We start from the raw sequence: 20,653 nt of genomic DNA on the forward strand, positions 1-20,653 counted from the left end.
CAGAGAAGAGGAAAAAAATTCTGATGTAGTAATACAATAATCTAGAGTCAACCAATGGCATAGAATGATTCTTGGATGCCAATATGAGGAGCAAAAAATAAGAAAGAAGCAAGGTATTAACATTTTCAAGAACTAAATAAACAAAACATGTGAATCCAGGATTCAAAACCAGCATGACATCTAGCACTTGAGTTACACACACACATATACATACACACACACACACACACACACACACACATATACACACTTACACACACTCCCACAATTTTCTGGATTCATCTTTCTTCCCAGGATGAATTTTTTTTTTAATGCTCAGTTCAGTTGGTCCTGACCTTCAGTTCCTTTTTAAATGGCTGTAGTTGAACAGCTCCATACAAACAGGTGTGTCTAAGCAACAAGAGAAGGTGTTAAAAGTTGGGAAAATTTAAGGAAGAAAGACTGTTCTTAAAGCTATGCTATCTACAAAGTGGCTTCTCACTATGTTTTCCCTACCTGTAATTTTTATACTGAGATTTCATCCATGAAATTTCATTAATTTGAGATTTATTGGGAGTTAACAAAACCTCCTCTTTTAAAATACATATACCTTAAGAAGAGTTAAAGGTGTTATCACTTATTTAAATCTGATGCTTTAGAGTTTACAACAAGTTTTCCTTCCAACAACTATATGAGACAATATAATTAATACACTGTATAAATGAAGAAATAAAATCTCAGTAAAATCAAGCCACAGCTAACAAGAGTGAAAACCAGGATTAGAACACAGATCTCAGGATACATGTGTATTTCCAATATATCAAACTATTCTTTCAATCAGTTTAATCAGATTGTGTTCCATGTCACACCTAACTTGGATTGACAATGCTGATAGAATGGGAGTATTGGTTGGGGAGAAGTAAGATTTACAAGATTTTCTTTGTAGACATTGCTGGGAGTATGAACTTCATGATGGTATAGGATCATAGAATTAGGCATGTAGGGAACCACAGAAGCTAGGTAGTTCAACCATTTAATTTTACAAATGAAAAACTTAGGTCCAGAAAGTTTAAATAATTTCTTGCTGCAGGTCATTGTTTCTCCCAGCTTGAATCCCTTACATCACCCAGTTTCTACTTCCCTGTCAGCCCTTTAAAATTTGGCATTTCTGAGAAAATCTGGTCTCTGAATCTGGTTTCTTCCTCTCTTAGGATGCTACTTAGACCTGGGTCTTTTTTCTCCTACCAGGTGTTATCCTCAGGCTTCATAACTGCCTTAATTACCAGGTTGTATTGGGAGGGGAATGATTATACAAATTCAAAGAGAGGGTTCCTGAAGACAAAGAATCAATTTAAAAATTTTGCCCACAGACTGTCCTTCATTCCACAAAATATTTCATATAGGAAGGGAAGATAATCTTTCTTTTTTCTATTTCTTTATATTTCAGCTTTTTGCTCTAAAAAATCCTGTTAATAGTATTGAGTAGCATTTATCTATATATTCACTGCTCAAGTTATTTTTGTGTGTGTGTGTGTGTGTGTGTGTGTGTGTGTGTGTGTGTGTGTGTATGTGTGAAGAGTTGTCTTTTATTTGGTTGGTTTTATGGGAAAATTAATTCTGATTCCCAAATAACCAATCAGGAATTGAACATTTGGAATAGCAAATAACAGAACTGACATAGTTGGTTCCATGTTGCACCCAAAGGAAACAAGAAATATTTTATTGTATATCTTGCAGGATTCAGAATGAATATAAATAAGACTACAAAGAAAATAAATGCAATTTATTAGCCAACCTCTACTTTAAGTGATGAAAAATTAGAGACATTAGAAAAAGAATTTTATAAGATTCCCTAAGTTAAGTCAACATGTACTTTTGAAACTTGAGGATTTCATAGGGGAAGTGACAGATATAGTGGACAATATGTTTCAAAATCAGAAAATTTTGAAAGAGACCAAAAGGTTTAAAAAACAATTGAAAAAATATCCTATCTATAAGGGTAGGGGTATTTTATTCTAAAACAATTAGAACATACCAAGCACCCAAGTGATAAAGAAATAGTAAAATTGATCTGGGGCAGGGAAAATGATCTCTAAAAGAAAGAATTGGAAGAGGGATAAACATAGTGGTATATGAGGTAAAAACAAACAAAAAGTCCTGTTCCAAGAAACAAACTTACTGAAAATCAGAATGAACCAAAGAGAAATAAAGGCTCCACTGTCCAATAAGAAATATTAAAACTAAATCAAAAGACTAAAAAATGTAAGTAAACTTAAATATCTCATAGCAAAAAGAACTGACATCAAAAAAAGATCAAGGGGAAATAATTAACAAAGCCATGACAATCCCTCCAAAGACCAGACATTATCATATTTCAAGAAATTGTAAAACTACCCAGATCTTTTAGATGCAGAAAGGATCCATTGTTGATTTCCTGAAACCTCCAAAATGAAAACTCTAAGAAACTCCCAGTAAAAGTTCTGAGCATCCAAGTTAAAGAAAAAAAACTGCAAGAAGCCAGAAAGAATCAAATACCTAGAGATCATATGCAGATTCACATATGATATAACAACCATCACTCTAAAGTACAAAGCTTAGAATACTGTATTTCTGAAGGTAAAGCATCTAAGACTATCCCCAAGAAATAACACTTGACAACTGTATAATTGTATAAGTAAGAAAATGGATTCTTAATGAAATAGAGGCTATCTTCTAAGCATTTCTGATGAAAACAGAACTGCTTAAAATTTTAAGCAGAGATCAAGAAAAAAAATTTTTTTTTTGTTTTTTTTTAACTGAGACAATTGGGGTTAAGTGACTTGTCAGGGTCACACAGCTAGAAGGTGTTAAGTGTCTGAGGCCAGATTTGAACTCAGATCCTCCTGACTTCAGGGCTGGTACTGTACTCTATCCACTGTACCACCTAGCTGCCCCTGATCAAGAAAAATATGAGAAAAAGTTAAGAATGAGCAAATAATTATAAACAACTAACCAAGGAAAAACTGTTTATATTATAATGTGGGGAGATGATACAGATATCCTTGAAAATACTCTCAAATGAGTAGTCAAAGAGTCTATTTAGACAAAGGTCTGGGAGTAGTTATTATGTTTTTCTTTTAATCTCAAAAGAACAACAGAATGGGAAAAGAAGAAGAATATACTGGGTGGGGTGGAAGCAAAGGAGAGGAAATGAGGAAATTTTCTCTCATGATAAAGGTACACAAGTAGAAATCTATACAAAGAAGGAAGGAGTGAGGAAAGTGGTTGATACTTGAACTTCACTCACCTGAATTAATAACAAGGAAGGAACAATATCTAAGCAAAACAAACTAAAGATGTAAAAAATTATTTATAGCAACTCTTTTTGTCAGTGGCATGTAAATGGCAACAAAAGGAATGTCCATCAATTGAGGAATGGCTGAACAAGTTATAGCTTATAAATATTATGCAATATTCATACTATCAGGGATGATGAGATTGTTTTTTTAAAAAGCTAGGGACAAATACAAACTGATGCAGAGTGAAGTAACAAGAACCAGAAGAACAATTTATACAATAACAACAATATTACAAATAAATAAAAAAAAAACTTTGAAAGACTTAGAAACTCTGATGACAATGCCAATAACAAGCCAAGATTTCAGAAGGTTCAAGATCAAAAATACTACCCATTATTTCTGGATAGAGAGAAAATGAAATCAGAGGGTAGAATGAAGCATATCAATTTTGGGGGGAATGTGGCCAATGGCAGGGATTTGTTTTGATTGTACAGGTTTGTAACAGGTTTTTGTTTGTTGTTTCTCGATACAGGGGAAGGGAGAGAGTTTGTTGTTATTCAGCTGTTTTCATTTGTGTTTGACTCTTTGTGAAGTTTTCTTGGAAAAGATAATAGAATAATAGAATGTCTTGCTATTTTCTTCTTCAGCTCATTTTACAGCTAAAGGACTGAAGCAAACAGTGTTAAGTGACTTGCTCAGGGTCACATGGCTAGTAATCATATGAGACTAGATTTGAACTTAGGAAGCCTAGCACTCTATCCATTGTACCACCTACCTGCATCAGGTAGAGATGGAAGGAAGTAAAAATAAGAGATTTGTGATTGAAAACAAATTTAATTTTAAAAGCAATTAACAAAAACAACAGAAAAGGGAAATAGGAAACACAGAATATCACAGTTGAGTCATTGCTAATTTCTTGTAAGCTTAACTTGTTGTATTATCCCAGCTGTACCATTAAATCTTACAAAAGATGGGCTGCTTTTACAATTATACCTTCATTCCACTACGTTAAATACTTGCCTCTTGCTAGGCACAGACGCAAATAATGTCTCAGATATTTATCTTTAGCATATCTCAGTTGTGTTTCTTTACCTCCCTCCCTTCACCCCCCAATGTTATCATGATTTTTAAGGACATTTTATCATTCCTTCCTTCAAGGCAAAATGCTGTTATCTCTCTATGAATTATTGAGAACACAAAGCAAGTGTGACCTCAATCTATTTACCAGCTGGATCATTCATTCAACTACACCTTTAGTGCCTTTGTAGTAGAAAGAATGCTGGGGGAAAAAACTTATGTGTCCATTTGGGGAATAGTTGAATGAATTGTGTGATATGTGAATGTAACGAAATATTTTTATGCCATAAGGCTTGGCAAATATAAAGAATGAAAAGATATTTAATATAAAGAAAACAGAACTAAAAGAACAATATACACATTGATTAGAATTATGAAAATAATATTAAAATTAAAAGAAAAGTTGAACAAAATATATAGGAAAAAATAGAAGGGGACACAAGATCTGACATAATGGAAATTTGTTTTCACAGCCTTTTTTGTTACTTTTTGATGATTTGTGTTGATGAATATAGACTATAAAAATATCTAGCCTCCCAATCATGCCCCAAGTCTCCAAAATATCTTAGAAATATGTGACCAAATTATATTCCTATGAAAAGAGTTCTCACATGTAAGATTTTTCTAAAAAAAAAAAAATCTTAATTTTGGGGCAGCCAGGTGGTGTAGTGGATAGAGCACCAGCCCTGATCAGGAGGACTTGAGTTCAAATTTGACCCCAGATACCAGATACTTAATACTTCCTAGCTGTGTGACCCAGGACAAGTCACTTAATCCCAATTGCCTCTGAAAAAAAAAATCTTAATTTTGATTTTTCCCCCAAAAGGTGGAACAATTTACTTTTTGTTCTGTGCAGTTTTTATTTATAATTTCTTGAAATATAGTCCTGAAAAAACAGGCTTTAACAAAATCTACTGCTTCAAATAGAGATACTTGACTATGCCTGTAAATCTGAATCACTCTGATTTTTACTGAATGACCAATAATAGCATCTAGCCCAAGATTTGTTGGTTTAGAATGAGTGTAAGAATTGTTTTCTATTCTGACCAGAAACTCTGAGGGTCTTCCTCTCCCAGATTGATATTTTTATGATGATAAGGAAAGCCACTTTAATCTCAATTATTACTTAGTCCTTAGTTAATGAAAGGGTATAGCTTATGACAAACTGAGATCTAGGAAAGATCTAAATTTAGAAAGGCCTAGGTCACCCACTACATTTCAGGCCATTGCTAGTCTTCTTGTCTTTTGTCTTAATCCTCTTGTTTTTTGTCTTGCCATTGGACTTAAGTGACTCTGGAAGAGAGAATTAGGCTGATGACTCTTGAAGTTCTATCTCACTTAAATTCAATTCATACCCAAATCAAGACATCATTCTTAAGATGTCATTGGTCCTCTTCAAGAAGGAAGGATGAACAACAACAATAGACTATGATTTTTTTTTCAAAGAATGATTTGTGGTCAAAGGATTTGGGTCCAAATTCTGACTATACCATTTAATCACAAAAAAGTTGGTGTGACTTTGGACAAGCCACTTGACATCTTTAGGGTTCAGTTTCTTGGATTGGAATATACCAAACAATGGGTTAAGAACAAAGGATACAAATACAAAACTGACACATTCCCTGTTCTCAAGGAACTCACATTCTAATTGGAAGATAACAGCATGTAAAGCATAGTGGGTACAAGGGCTATGACCAAAAGAGGCTTTGGAATATCTCCATTAGCAAGAGGGCGGCCTGGGCTTGAGAAGGTGATGGAGGTGGCTTGTTCAAATCCTCAGTATAGCAGCAAAAGTGTTGGAATAGGAGAGGTAAAGGTACTTCATTTAGAAACTGAAAAAGTTAGACAATATGCTTTCTAACATTTCTAATAGCTTTAAATTTATGATTCCAATGTTTCCTCTACCTCATAATCATTCTGTGACCCAAATGTGAATGAGGATTTTTTTTGTTATTATAAGAATTCTAGAAAATAGGGAAAAGATATGGAATTTCATATGTTATCAGATTCAAACACTAGCAGATGGCAAGTACCACTAAGTAAGGCTCATAGAGGAGTAGGGAAAGCTTGATTGCTGATAAATGCTTGTGATCTAGCCCAGTCAGGTATCCCAATTCTAGCATAGATACCTCCATTCTTTACTCTTTACGTCATTAAATCTCTTTGATATATAGTGAAAAGTACCACTTGTAAATGCCACTTTCATGTTTCAAAGACATGCTCTAATTTCTGGAGTATATACCAGGCAGAAGAATAGGGCACATCCATAAACAGCCTGAGTATGAAGTGCACTGTGATGGTATAGGAAAGTTAGACCATGAGCAAAAACAATCTAGCCATATATGTAATATCAGTGTACAAACTGTCGTTTCTTAACTGTAAGCTTGTGAGAGGAGAATCCTAGCCTCTTCAGGATATATTTTAAGGATTTAAGTCTAATATTATAAGGTATGGTTCCTCTCCGATATTATCTGCAACAGAAGCATTTGTAATTTAAATGTTATTGTTTTAAATTACTACAATGTGTGAGATGTAACAAAGAGACATAAATTCAGGTAGCATATTCTTGAGAAATAGTCCAAAGTAATGAAGATGCTATAATCTAAGGGTGGCAACCAGTCCATCACAAACTCTCCCTTTCTTAGAACAAAGATTGCTTGGGAACAACTAAGGATGCACTCTTCTGATGTTCTGGCATCTTTTCAGCTTTTCCCATAATGCTACATTATCATATATACAAGGGTGGGTGGGTTGGTCATTGTCCTTCATTCTTGAAGAGGACCCAAATGGCATCACTATGTTAGAGCTGAGTTTTCATGTGTGCGAATGGAGCCAAGCTCAGAAGGCTCTGCCTCAGGTTGGACACAAACAGTCCTTATAAACATTTGGGGTGGACTCTCTAACTTTGGACATCTTGTATTTCTTCTGAGATAATTCAGTTCTGCTTTGCTCACAGCACTCTCTCTGATGAGGGCACAACATTTTGGGCGGTCTTGTGCCAGTCTCCCATGTACAATCAATTTTGAAGTTAAGAGAGACCTTGAGAGCATCGCTGTATCACTTGTTCTGATCACCCTGTGAGCATTCACCCAGGGAATTCTCCACACAATACTCTTTTTGGCAAGTGGACAGTTGGCACTCCTACAACATGCCAGCCCAGTGGAGCAGCACTCTTGGCGGTAGTTGTGTGACCCTGGCAAATCCGGTAGCTTCTCTGAGTCTTTGTTTCATTATCTATAAGACAGAAATAATAACACCACCTGCCTTCCCCCAAAGGAGTTGTGAGGATCAACTAATATCTGTGAACGTCTTTGCAAACCCTCAAGTGCCATCACAATGCTAGCTGTTACTGTGGTTTTGCACAAGGCATCTTGCTTCTCTGGATCCTGATTCTTGTCCTCCCGCGCCTCCAAAATGCCTGTCCCTACAGACAGAGCTTCTCTGTTGCCGGATGGGTATCTGGCAGCAGCAAGTTTTTGCTTGCTCATTCTCTTGGCCAGCTTCCTCATCCCCTTGGGAAAACACCTCAGCTGAAACTGCTCCTCTGCCCCCTAAACTATGATACATTTAACAGCACCTAAAAAATCAAGGAAGGAACAGCTGCAACTACAACTACAGTCTTTGCATGCTCAGTGCTAATGAGGAAATGACCCTAAGTTCCAAACAAACAAAACACAAACAAAAGCTTTGTCACTGATTGTAATGCTTCCCAAGTGCTCCTGTTTGCCATTGATATCGTCATTATTACACCAGGCTTCAGCACAGAAGCTTCCTCAATGATATGTACAGGGATATGAAAGAGACTGACTCAACTATCCATAAAGTGTATGAAAAACAGTGTCCAATTATGACATACAGCTAGCTGGGAAGGTCCACTGAATTATTCTATTGATATGTGCATGTATGAGCATTGATATGCACCACTGGATAAATGGTGCAGCTAACTAGTTACATCGAGAATTGAGTCATGGGTCAAAGGATATGAACAGACAATTCTCAGAGGAAGAAATTGAAACTATTTCTAGTCATATGAAAAGATGCTCCAAGTCATTATTAATCAGAGAAATGCAAATTAAGACAACTCTAAGATACCACTACACACCTGTCAGATTGGCTAAGATGACAGGAAAAAATAATGATGATTGTTGGAGGGGATGCGGGAAAACTGGGACATTGATGCATTGTTGGTGGAGTTGTGAACGAATCCAACCATTCTGGAGAGTAGTTTGGAACTATGCTCAAAAAGTTATCAAACTGTGCATACCCTTTGATCCAGCAGTGTTACTACTGGGATTATATCCCAAAGAGATTATAAAGAAGGGAAAGGGACCTGTATGTGCACAAATGTTTGTGGCAGCCCTTTTTGTAGTGGCTAAAAACTGGAAACTGAGTGGATGCCCATCAGTTGGAGAATGGTTAGGTAAATTGTGGTATATGAATGTTATGGAATATTATTGTTCTATAAGAAATGACCAACAGGACGATTTCAGAAAGGCCTGGAGAGACTTACACGAACTGATGCTGAGTGAAATAACAGGACCAGGAGATCATTATACATGGCAACAACAATACTATATGATGACCAGTTCTGATGGACCTGGCCATCCTCAGCAATGAGATCAACCAAATCATTTCCAATGGAGCAGTAATGAACTGAACCAGCTACGCCCAGAGAAAGAACTCTGGGAGATGACTAAAAACCATTACATTAAATTCCCAATCCCTATATTTATGCCCACCTGCATTTTTGATTTCCTTCACAAGCTAATTGTACAATATTTCAGAGTCTGATTCTTTTTGTACAGCAAAATAACAGTTTGGTCATGAATACTTATTGTATATCTAATTTATATTTTAATATATTTAACATCTATTGATCATCCTGCCATCTGGGGGAGGGGGTGGGGGGGGGGGTAAGAGGTAAAAAATTGGAACAAGAGGTTTGGCAATTGTTAATGCTGTAAAGTTACCCATACATATAACATGTAAATAAAAGGCTATTAAATTAAAAAAATAAAGAGAATTGAGTCATGGGAAGATCAAATTAAATTGCTTTTGCAAAAACAAGTTATTTGTGTAGAAAAATCAACTTTCAGGATTTTAAATTGATAACTCAGACAAAAATTCATTTCTTTAACACTAAAATTCTCCAACTGATATTGTGAACTGTAAACAATAATACTGAAGGCATAAAAAACAAATATCTTAAAGAGCACATTCTGAACAGTCTACAGAATGGTATGAACAATAACTTTAGTACAAGAAATGTCATTTAAACGTATATAATCCTTAAGTGATGTCATTTGGATCCTCTTCAAAAACGAAGGATAATAATCAACCCACCCATTCTTGGATATATCCCTACCCCTTTTTGTCGTGTACTTCTGTATATGAATTGAAATAATAGAAGAATGTTCAAAGTGTCAAGGGAAAAAATCAAGAACAAAATTCAACAAAATTTCGAAAATTTTCAAGGAACAAAAATATTCAAAATATATACATTCCATATATTATATTGCATATATTAAAATTCCAATCATTTTTAAATTTTGTCTTTCACAGTCTATGTGATGAAGAAGAGTGCTATTTCTTAGGATATATCAATTTTAGGTCATATTAAAAGTATACTGTTGTCAGGACACTTAATTGACTTGATTTTGTTTATTGTTAACTATGTAATATATTCATTACCCCTCCTCCCAAAGAAATAATTTATTTAATCATAATTTGCTCCAAATTGATTGAACCCTTATTTTAAGCAATACATGATTTTAGTCATGTATTAGTGGAAATATATTATCTTAATAATATATTAATTAAAATATACTATTTTCAAAATCTTTAAAGTATTATTTCAATATGTCATTTTGATATTGGTTCAGAAGTAGTTACAGTTGTGACATTTTTGTAGTTTAAACAAATTATAGACATATTTTTAAATGACAGTTATTGAGTATTGGTGTCTGCAACATTTTACTGTAACTTTAAACACATTTCTTACCACAAGTTGAACTCGCCCACCATTAAGTACATCTGGATCTAACACAGGCAAGAAGTGAGTCTGACTGTATAGTGACAAAAGCAGAAAATGTTTTATATTTTAAATGTAGCATATTACATAATGCAATTTTCATATTTTAAAATTTTCTAGAATTATTTTGATCAAAGAACTTGAAAATGTCATTCGGCTACATTTTGGCAGAAAATAAAACATACAATTTTAAGATATCAATTTTATGAACAGTTTTTCATTGAAAGTAGCAAGAAATTAAAAATCCTAAATAAAACTTTTAATCCCCAAACAAAAAATGTGAAACAAAAATCAGAAACTGATAATTCTTACAAAATATAGAAATTTTACAAATTTAATTCAATTAACTTACATCACTTTATTTATCTTTGGAGAAAAAAAAATCTCAGAGTTTGAAACATCTGTAGGAAATTTCATGCATTTTCCTAATGCATATAGTGAACTTTTTTTCTAAAACTGGGAAAAATATCTCAACTACAAAAATGGCATAGTCACAAAACTTGCCTTTCTTTATAAGACCACTAGCTAGACATTTGTAAGATCCCAGCAAACAAGAAAACCTACAAAAACCTGCTTCTTATATTTTTTTTTGAGAAAAAAAAACTAATTATGAGTAAGAAAAATGTCAATTTCAACATTCAAAAATCTTCCTGCATAATCTTGAATTGTCTATTTCATATAACTTATAACTATACAGACTTTTGTACCAGCTTTTTATGTTTAGATAATGTAGTTAGAGAACTATCTACTATGTGTATATTATTGGTGCTATTCATATGGTACATATAAAATGTATTATTATTCAGCATGAAAATAAAATAAAACAGACATGATAATTATACAAAATCCTTAGTGAAATAATAATGAGCCTTAGAAATTATACCAATGTCAAGAACTTTTCCCTACTTTTTTGGCTCAAAATAAAATATGGTAATACTGAATCAGAATACAAAATGCTGATGCAATCTGACTCTTTCATTCTTCCAAACACATGATTTCCATTTTCTTTAACAGGAATTACATGGAGAGAATTGACCACATATGAGTAGAATCAATTAATATACATTATTTAGAGAAGTTATATTTTTGCATATTGTGATTCTCTTGTTAAATTTAGGACTGAATAATTATAGGTTTCGCATTCGTTCAATTTGTTTTATAATCAACAGTGACAAGAAATGCAGGCCTAATACTTTAAAACCAGCTTCTGTATTTGGAAACATGATTGTTTTACATCTGCAGCATCTGTCTGTACAGAGAATAATAAGATCATAGAATTTCAAGTGGTAAAGGACCTTAGAGATCACCTAGTTTAACCTTCTCATTTGGAAATTGTGGAGGTCCTCTAATTCTCCCTATGTCACACAGGTAATAAGTAGAAACTTTGCTATTTGAACTTTTAACTAAAGATTTAGAGTTCTTTTCACTACAGACTATTGAATGTTAAAAAAGAAGTTCTGAAAATTTATGTGGAATTTTGTTCTTCAGTTGTCTTAAATGTTAACTTAATGGATACATGGATAGCCACTTTTTCTTTCATTTCCTTCTCTTCTTTTTTTCTGCTTTTTTTGACATATTATATTACAGACAGACTACAGTGAAGTCTGTGACATAGGTGGTCATTTTGTCTTAGTTTAAGGATATTATATATTGCATTTTTCAAGCATGATTCCTTGGTGGTTTATCTATTGGCTTTCCATTATTATTAAAGAAACTGAGTTCTTCATGATCATTTAAAGGTTATTAAATCAATTATGTATGGGGGTCTTTGAACAACCTAACCATTTGGTATACTGGCCTTTGGCTATAAAGCTATGTTTGTTTTAGCACAATTAACTGAGGTTTCACATTTCATGATGTATTTACAAGACAAAAATCTAATTGAAAGGAAATGACCTCACCATTTCACATTTTTGGGGCAGGTTGTTTCATAACTTCCAACTTGCGAATGGAGCCACTGGTAGGTCAGCTCTTTGCTGCGCTCAAGTTTTTCATTGGAAATAGGAGTATCTGCACTGGTAAGTTCTTCTTCATCAACTGGGGAAGAAATACATAAATAATGTATATGAAAAAATATTAAAAAAGGTTAAGAACTCTGTTTTGTTTTTGTTTTCAAAGCAGAGAAGATTTGAACCTCTATTACTTTCTTATTTTACTTTATTTTTGAGTTCTAAGCCTACTTTTTTGTATAAAAAGGGAAAGACACAAATATGCTCTGAGTTTTCCCTAAGAGAACGTCCTTGGTGACATGAGGGTGATTCTTTTAGCGTTCAACAACTCTCAACAGGCTACTTTTTCTCTGAAATTCCTTTTTGAGTCTTGTTCTAAGGTTAACCTATACACTGGCCTCATTCAAGAAAAAAAAAAATTAGAAATAGCATCACAACATTTGAAACAGAATCAGAATTTTTCAGAAAGAAAAAAACACACACCTAAATTTCCATGGGATAATCTAAAATCTTATGCCAGGATAGTATAGCATATTCTGACACTAAATAAGATAAATGTACTCAAGTTAATATATACATATGCACTAAACATAGTGGTTTAAAAACGTTTTATTTATTTTTATAGGTATAATTTCATGTCAGCTGTATTGCCTGCTATTTGAGTTTCTTAAAATTACTGTGATTTATATTATTGATCTTTTGTTTCAATGGAGTCATTTCCTATATTCAGATTTTTTTTTTTGCAACCTTCAGGCTCTTTAATCAATGGAGTAACTATTACCCTGGAAAGGAGTGGATTCTGTTTCTTTTTCTCCACTAGTCAAATAATCTAATTACTATCCCTGGGTGGGATGAAAAGAAAGGAAAAGAATAAAATCCTTCCTTTCTCTTTTGCCATTCATACTTCTTAGTGCTTTTTTTTAAAAAAAAAAAACTTCTTTAAACTTGGCTATCATTCATTTCTTACTCTGTTAAGTCTAACATAAGAAGTATAATATCATATTACTAAACAATATCTTTTTTTCTTATATTTTTACTCTAAATTGAAGTTGGTAGAGAAGACAATTGTGTAAACATCTGAAATTTTTGAATTATTAAGATTCTCACTTCCACTGACTTACAAACAGGTTGGCCTGAAGTTATATTCAATCAATAACAAAGTCAACTAAAATGTATATCTTTTAAAATTTTTCTTTGTCTTCTACTTAGTACCATTTTTGACAAATGTCATAGCAAGAACACTTCCATCCCATGTGATGTGGTGTCAGTGAAAAAAACATTTAAGCTGTCTGTGAGAGAGAAAATTTTTTGAGTCACTGAAAGAGAACTGAATTTTCTAGGCACACCCTTGGACTGTTTCTTTAGGGTGCTCTGTGTGTGCAATTTGGGTTAATGCTGGAAAGCTATGTAACCTGGCAGCCAGGATTTTTTTTTCTTTTTAATTACTTGTAATGGAGATCTGGGATAAACCCATGATTCCATCTCTTTCTATAAAAATAAACTCATTATTAAAATGCATATAGAAAGATTAGCCAAATTTATTCCCAAAGAAAGTTATATGAAAGGAGATAACTTTTTAAGCAATTTTTTTAAAAGTAATTTTTAAATGCACTTGTGTACCCAGACATTTCTAGCACTATTTAATTTACCAATTATTATTCCTATTTGAGTCTCCCTAGGGTTAGATACTTGGGATTATAACTTCCAGGCATTGTACATTCATTCCAGGTATCGGCCAATATATAGTTTACCTTGCATGTTATAAGAAGGATGATTCCAAATGACTGAGATATGTTTAACGAATTTAACTCTTAGAGAGTTGGAATTACCCTCCTAGGCTTTTGGGATCTTTACCTCTGCTTGAGGTACTATATTGATTCCAATGTCCCAGTTCACCTCTTGAAAATTATTCTCGGTTGCCATTCTGAAGAACAAAAATCATTTGTTCTTAATCTTTCTACTTAAATGCATGAGACTATGTTTAAAGATCCTAAGAAACCATGGTTGCTATTCAAATAAGAAAATGTAAGAGTTGGAAAACAAGAAAACAGTTCAAATGAATGAAAGTATTTTTTCCCTTATGAAAATGGCAGCAATGTAATGTAAGTTGAAGAAATATATGTGCAATGAAAGTTTGGGTACATGACCAGACAACCTAAAATGGAAGTCCCCACCTAGGAGATATCACATGATGAACAGTGAATGCAACATTCAATGTTGGCTAACCATGTGGTTGAGATTAGCTTCCTTCCATTGGCTGCACAGTCAGAATTGGTTGCGTCTTTAAAACTACTTGAGTAGGACAGTCTCTTTTCTCTTTTTATAATTTATCATGTTTACCTAACCTACATTCTTTTTTTGTTGTTAATCTCTTCTTTAAAAAAAAAAGAATTTTTTTTTTACTTTGTTCATATAACAGGGAAAATGCAATTCTAATTTTCTTTAGTACTTAAAAATAAACAAAATAATTGGAGACACTACTCACAGCAGGTACTAGCGTGGACACCATACAGTAAGTAAAGAAAAAATTTTGAGGACAACTTTCCCTTTTCCCTGGGCCAGCTGGCCCCAATAAAAGAGCTTGGAGTTTTGCTTTTTCTTCATTTGTCCTTTTTAGTTTTAGGTACAGGGAATGGAATCCTGGATCCAAAAGCTTTAACCTTGAGAACTTTGGAGCCTGGGATTCCAGGACAAATATTACAAACCTAACCCCAAAGAGCAACAAACCCTGAGGAAGAAGGATTCAAGGTAGAAACCTGGGAGGGAACTTTGGCCTTGAAACTTGGTGAGACTAATCCTATGTTAGAGCTAAATTATGAACTTAATCTTTCTCTCCTCCTCAGAGAATGAGGGGGAGCAGGGAAGATTATATTCCTGAGATATTCCAGGGCAATATTTGTATGCTTATTCTGGCTTTTAATGGAATATTTCTTTGAAAAAATTTATCTATTAAATGGTTAAATGGAACTGGAGTATCTGGACTCTTAAAGCTGAGGGAATGATCACTGTTTCACATGAATAATAGAGAAGTAAAATTAAGAAATATTAAAAAATCCAAATTCTTATGTTCAGATTTAAAAGTATCCCTACCTACATTCCTATGACATGAAAAATATTCACAAAACTTTGTTTATAATAAAAACTCATTAAATGAAAATACTTTTTGCCTCTATCTCTGTCCCTGTTTTTGTTTCTCTCTCTGTTACACAGATATATAGAAACACATACACCCCCCCATACACCTCCCACATATGTTACTCACAGCTGAATGCATTTACAAAGCATGGGGAATTTGCCATTTTTTGTTTTTAACCTGAGCTAGTCTGCCCTACCTTAGACAAATTTGTGACTCCCTAACTTGGGGGAGTTGACCATATTCCTGCTAAACTTTGAGTTCCAACATTTTAATGTTGAGTTCCAACAGTACACAGAATTCCAGAGCTGAAGAGATTTGTCACCCTCAGTCTTCCTATTACCTTGGATTACAGTCCTGGCCCATGTCTTGCTATTTGAAAACTCTCAAAGGCTGTAGATGATAACCTTTATTAGTTAAATGTCCATGTATAGTTTCTTTTTATTTTTTCTTATTATTTTAAGCTTGAAAAACATCAAGAAAGCAGAAAACTAGGGGAAAAAATTTGTAGCAAGTTTCTTTGATAAGGAATTGAGCCATTCCCCAACTATATGGTCAAAGGATATGAATAAGAACTTTCAGAAGAAGAAATCAAAATTACCATGTCACATTTTGCTATCACCTTATGCCTATTAGATTGGCTGTAACACTGAAAGAAAAAGCCAAATGTTATAAAGGGATGTGAAAAAAATAGGGACACATGCATTTTGGTGAAATTATGAACTAGTCCAACTCTTATGGAAAACAATATGGAACTATGCTCAGTAGGCTATAAAATTATGCATATCATCTGACCCTACATCACAAAGCCCAAAAACATTAAGGTTCAAAGCATTTTCCATTATAATGGGATGATCCAAGGAAAGACAGTGGGTATTAAGCCAGCGCTGACAGTGAGACCCTTGTGTGGATGCTGAAACTAAAGACAGGTAAGTGAAATCTTTCTACCTCCTTCATGAGGACCATCATTAACCAAAATGCTCATGCTACATTCAATAATATTCAGCCAAAAGCACAAATCAAGGAAGACTCATTGGGAATCCAATGGAGGAAGAGAGAAGGAATGGAATTGAAGCTTGGGGAGAGTCCATGTGTGTTTGGCAAGCTGCAGGCAAGAAGTACCTGTGTGTGGGATGCTGTGCATGGTGTAAAGTGAGGGAAGGATCCACAATGTGGAAGGATCATATTTTCTAGGACTTTCTAGCCCAGCTGGTTTTCCCCAAAGTTCTGTTTTGATGGAGAGAGCAAGAGCCTAATGTGAAGTGAAGTGAGCCCTGCTAGAATGGAGTTTCCAAAGTCCTTAGGAATGAACCCAGGCATCAGGGTTTGGGTATGGTGGTGAGAAGCAAGCAGTTGTGGGGAAATGAGTTGGAAGTGTGGCTGTTAAGTGAGGTCTAAGGGATGGCAAAGGTTAGGAGAGTTTGATTCAAACAATGGTCCAGCACTGGGGATTTTGGAGTATGTTCAGATGAACTCCACATGGGTGCTTTCCACTAAGCCAATATCATTTGGTGGAGCCAGAAGCCAGTGGTGATGAAGAAATGAACCCATCCACCTGAGAGCATTGAAGGGTAATAGCCCTATCTTTGGTTAAAAAAGTCAAGCTGTTCCCCTAAAAATCTTTTAGAGTCTCTGTCTCAAAGAAAAAGGGAAAAGACCTAGATAAAACATTTTTATGTATACCTATATAAACAAAGAGAGAGAAAGAGAGAGAGAGAGAAAGAGGGAGAGAGAGAAAAAGAGAGAGAAAAGAAGAAGAAGAAGAAGAAGAAGAAGAAGAAGAAGAAGAAGAAGAAGAAGAAGAAGAAGAAGAAGAAGAAGAAGAAGAAGAAGAAGAAAAGAGAGAGAAAGAGAGGGAGGGAGAAGGAGGGAGGGAGAGAGCTGGGGTCTATGTCCCAAAGGAAAAGGATCTATATGTAACATTTATATGTATATTTATACACTAAACATATTTTATACATTTATATACAGAGAGAGGGAGAGAGAAAGACAGAGACAGAGAGAGAGGAGAGAAAGAGACAGAGAGAGAGGAGAGAGAGAGAGAGAGAGAGAGAGAATTGGCAAAGAAGTGGACATTGAAGACATACCTATTAGCTGGGGAATAGTTGAACAAACTGCGGTGTATTATTATGATGGAATACTATTGTGCCATAAGAAATGAAAAGAAATATATTTTCAGAAAAATCTGGGAAAACATATGAATTGATGCAAAGCAGAATGTGCCAAACCAAGAAAACATCACACATAGTAATATCAATGTTGTAATAATGATCAATTATGACTTTAGCTGTTTTGATTAATATAATAATCCATAACAATTCCAAAGGATTTATGATGAAAAATGCTTTCTACTTCCAAAGAGAGAACTGGTGAACTCTGAATGCAGATTGAAGCTTTTGTTTTTTTTTACTATGTTTTTCTTGCTTTTTTGGAGGGAGGGGACAACATGGCCAATATAAAACATTTTCACAGGTATAATTTCACATGTACAATGCTTGTCTTTTCAATGGATGGGGGAGGGCTTGGGAGGAAGAGAAAGAATTGAAGACTCAAAATTTAAAAGAATGTTTTAAAAAAAACTTTGTCCTATGAAGTCATATCTGATCACTGCCTTTATCCTAAGTCTTTCATTTTTTTTTTCTTTTGCAATGTTCTAGTTAGTTAAATTGTTCTACTGCTTCTGCTTACTTCACTCTTGTTCAATTCATACAAAGTCTCTGATGTATCATTGCTGAATTAAAAGATACATACTGTTCAGTGCATGAGTACAATTGTAAATTGAGTTCAATTCTAAATTGTTTTCTGGAACGGCTAGAGTAATAACAGGGTAGTAAAGTACTGCCAAATCCCTCCAAATATTGCAACTTTCATTTTTTTATCATCTTTGCCATTCTAGTTGGTATAAAATGGAAATACAGAGTTGTTTTAATTTGCATTTCTTTAATTATTCATGAAGTCAACCACAGGGTTATATGTAGATGCCTTTTTTTTTTCTTTTGAGAAAAGTAATGGTTATATCCTTTAACCATGGAGGGAAATGGCCTTTGTTTTAATATATTTCTTTGCATCAATTTCCTTTGTATCTTTGCTATCAGACCTTAATTGAAAAATTAGCTGCAAAGAATTTTCTCACAAGCATTTATTTTTAAATTTGAATGACATTGGTTTTCTTTATGAGGGATAAAACCTTCAATTTTATCTAATGAAAACTCCATTTTATTCCATGATCCTTTTTAAACTTTTTTTTTTCAAATACTCTTCCTTTTCACTACTATGTGAAAGGTATATCCTTTAACGTTTCTCTAGTTTGTTTGTGATTAGACCTTTAACATCTAGGTCTTACTTCCATTCAGTGATTATTGTGGTATGTGATGTAAATTGTTCATCTAAATTCATTTTTGCCAAAATACTTCACAGGTTTCCTAGTAGTTTTTGTTGAATAATATGTTCTTATAGAAGTGGTTGAAATATTTTGGTTTATCAAATGATATGCTATTATATGCATTTACTTTGTGTGTTATGAATTTATTTGTTCTATTCATTAGCATTTCTGTCTCTTATCTATTACCAAATTGTTTTGATGGATCAGTCTCTGGTATGGTTAAGATATGGTCCTTCTAAGTCTTTTTCCTTAACACTTTTTTTTCCCATTATTTTCCCTATCACAGATATCATAGATCATAGCTTTATAGTTCAAGGTTATCTAATAGAATACTCTTTATTTTATCAGATCATACAAAGAGATTAAGTGTTTAGCCTTTGATTACACTAACAGTAAGAAGCAGAGGATTCAAACTACTGTCTGATTTCAAACATCACAGTCTTACACTACACAATATAATTCTCTAAAGCACTCATATCTTCCTGTTAAGTACTCAAATCCTGGTCCTCCTATATGACAGTAAAGGATAAGCTCCACTAATTTGGAAAGAGAACTTTAGGTACTAATATTTTAATGATATTGATACTACCCAATCATGATTGAGTATTATCTTTCTACTAATTAAGTTTCTCTTAATTTCTGTAAAGATTATTTGAGAGTTGTGTTCACTTAATACTAGGGTGTGTCATGGGAATGAAACATAGATATTTTATACATTTAAACATGATATTTTATACATTTGAACATAATTTGTCTAACTCTTACTAATGGGTTTTGTTCATAATATATGCATGTTTATTTTTATAACTGATACTTTTGCTTGATTTATTGTTTAAATTAATTTTAGTTGACTTTCTAAGGTTCTTTAAATAAACCATCATGTTATCTACAAACACAATAATTATGTTTCATTTTTGATTGTATTTCATTTTTGCTTTTGTTTATTGGTTTATTTATTCATCTTGACTTACTGCCATATCTAGCATTTTGTAGAAATCTATCAAATACTAGAGACAGGTAGATGGTATAGTCTTCATTTTAGAGTCAAAAAGACTTGAATTCAAATCTGTTCTCAGATCTTTTCTTATTGTGTGAGTCTGAGCAAGTACTTTAACCTCTATCTTTTTTACTTTTATTTATTTGTAGCATGAGGACATAAATAGCACCCACCTCACAGAATTGTTTTCAGGACAAAATGGGAGAATATTTGTAAAGCCTTTCATAAAGTACTAAGTGCTAGTTATTATCATCATCATCATCATTAACTATGGAATTCTTAGTTTTACACTGGACTTCACTGACAAAGTAACATTTTTCTATTACATAGAATGTTGTTTTTTTTTAATTTTAGATAGATAATATTTAACATTAAGAAATGGTCCATGTTTTCAATATGATACTGTACTTTAAAAAAAGTTTATTCTAAATCTATCGATATAAGCATATGATTTCCCTTGTGTTTGTTATTAATGCAGTTCATGTTTACAATATTCCTAATACTGAATCAGTTCTATATTCTTTATATAAATGTGACCTGATCATAGTGTGTGATCATTTCAGTATGTTGTAGCATTTTTGCTAATATTTCATATCAGTTTTTCAAGCAATTTTTAAATGTTATACAATGAGACAACATATGTAAAGCATATATTTATATATGTTGAAAAAGTATTATGTAAATTGTATAAATATATTCATTTTCAGAGATACTGACTTGTAATTTTTTTTTTATTTTTGTCTCTCCTGGGTATAGCAAATATAGCTAAAAAAATATTTCTATCTTCACCACATTTCTTGATGGTTTGACATTTTAACCAAAGTAAG

At 33.4% G+C, this 20,653-nt stretch overlaps 1 protein-coding gene across 3 annotated transcripts in view; it reads right to left on the reverse strand.

The window, feature by feature from the left end:
* The window catches only part of LRRIQ1 (leucine rich repeats and IQ motif containing 1), a 315,252-nt gene that overhangs the window by 64,901 nt on the left and 229,698 nt on the right, over positions 1-20,653 (reverse strand). For all 3 annotated transcript variants that reach the window (XM_031940562.1, XM_031940561.1, XM_031940563.1), the window contains 2 exons: positions 12,267-12,402; positions 10,336-10,399 (listed from right to left, as the gene is read on the reverse strand). In XM_031940562.1, the coding sequence (XP_031796422.1) occupies positions 10,336-10,399; positions 12,267-12,402 (200 nt within the window). The remainder of the gene's footprint in view (positions 1-10,335; positions 10,400-12,266; positions 12,403-20,653) is intronic.

Source organism: Sarcophilus harrisii, chromosome 5 (assembly GCF_902635505.1).
Source record: "Sarcophilus harrisii chromosome 5, mSarHar1.11, whole genome shotgun sequence".
Lineage (NCBI taxonomy): Eukaryota > Metazoa > Chordata > Mammalia > Dasyuromorphia > Dasyuridae > Sarcophilus > Sarcophilus harrisii.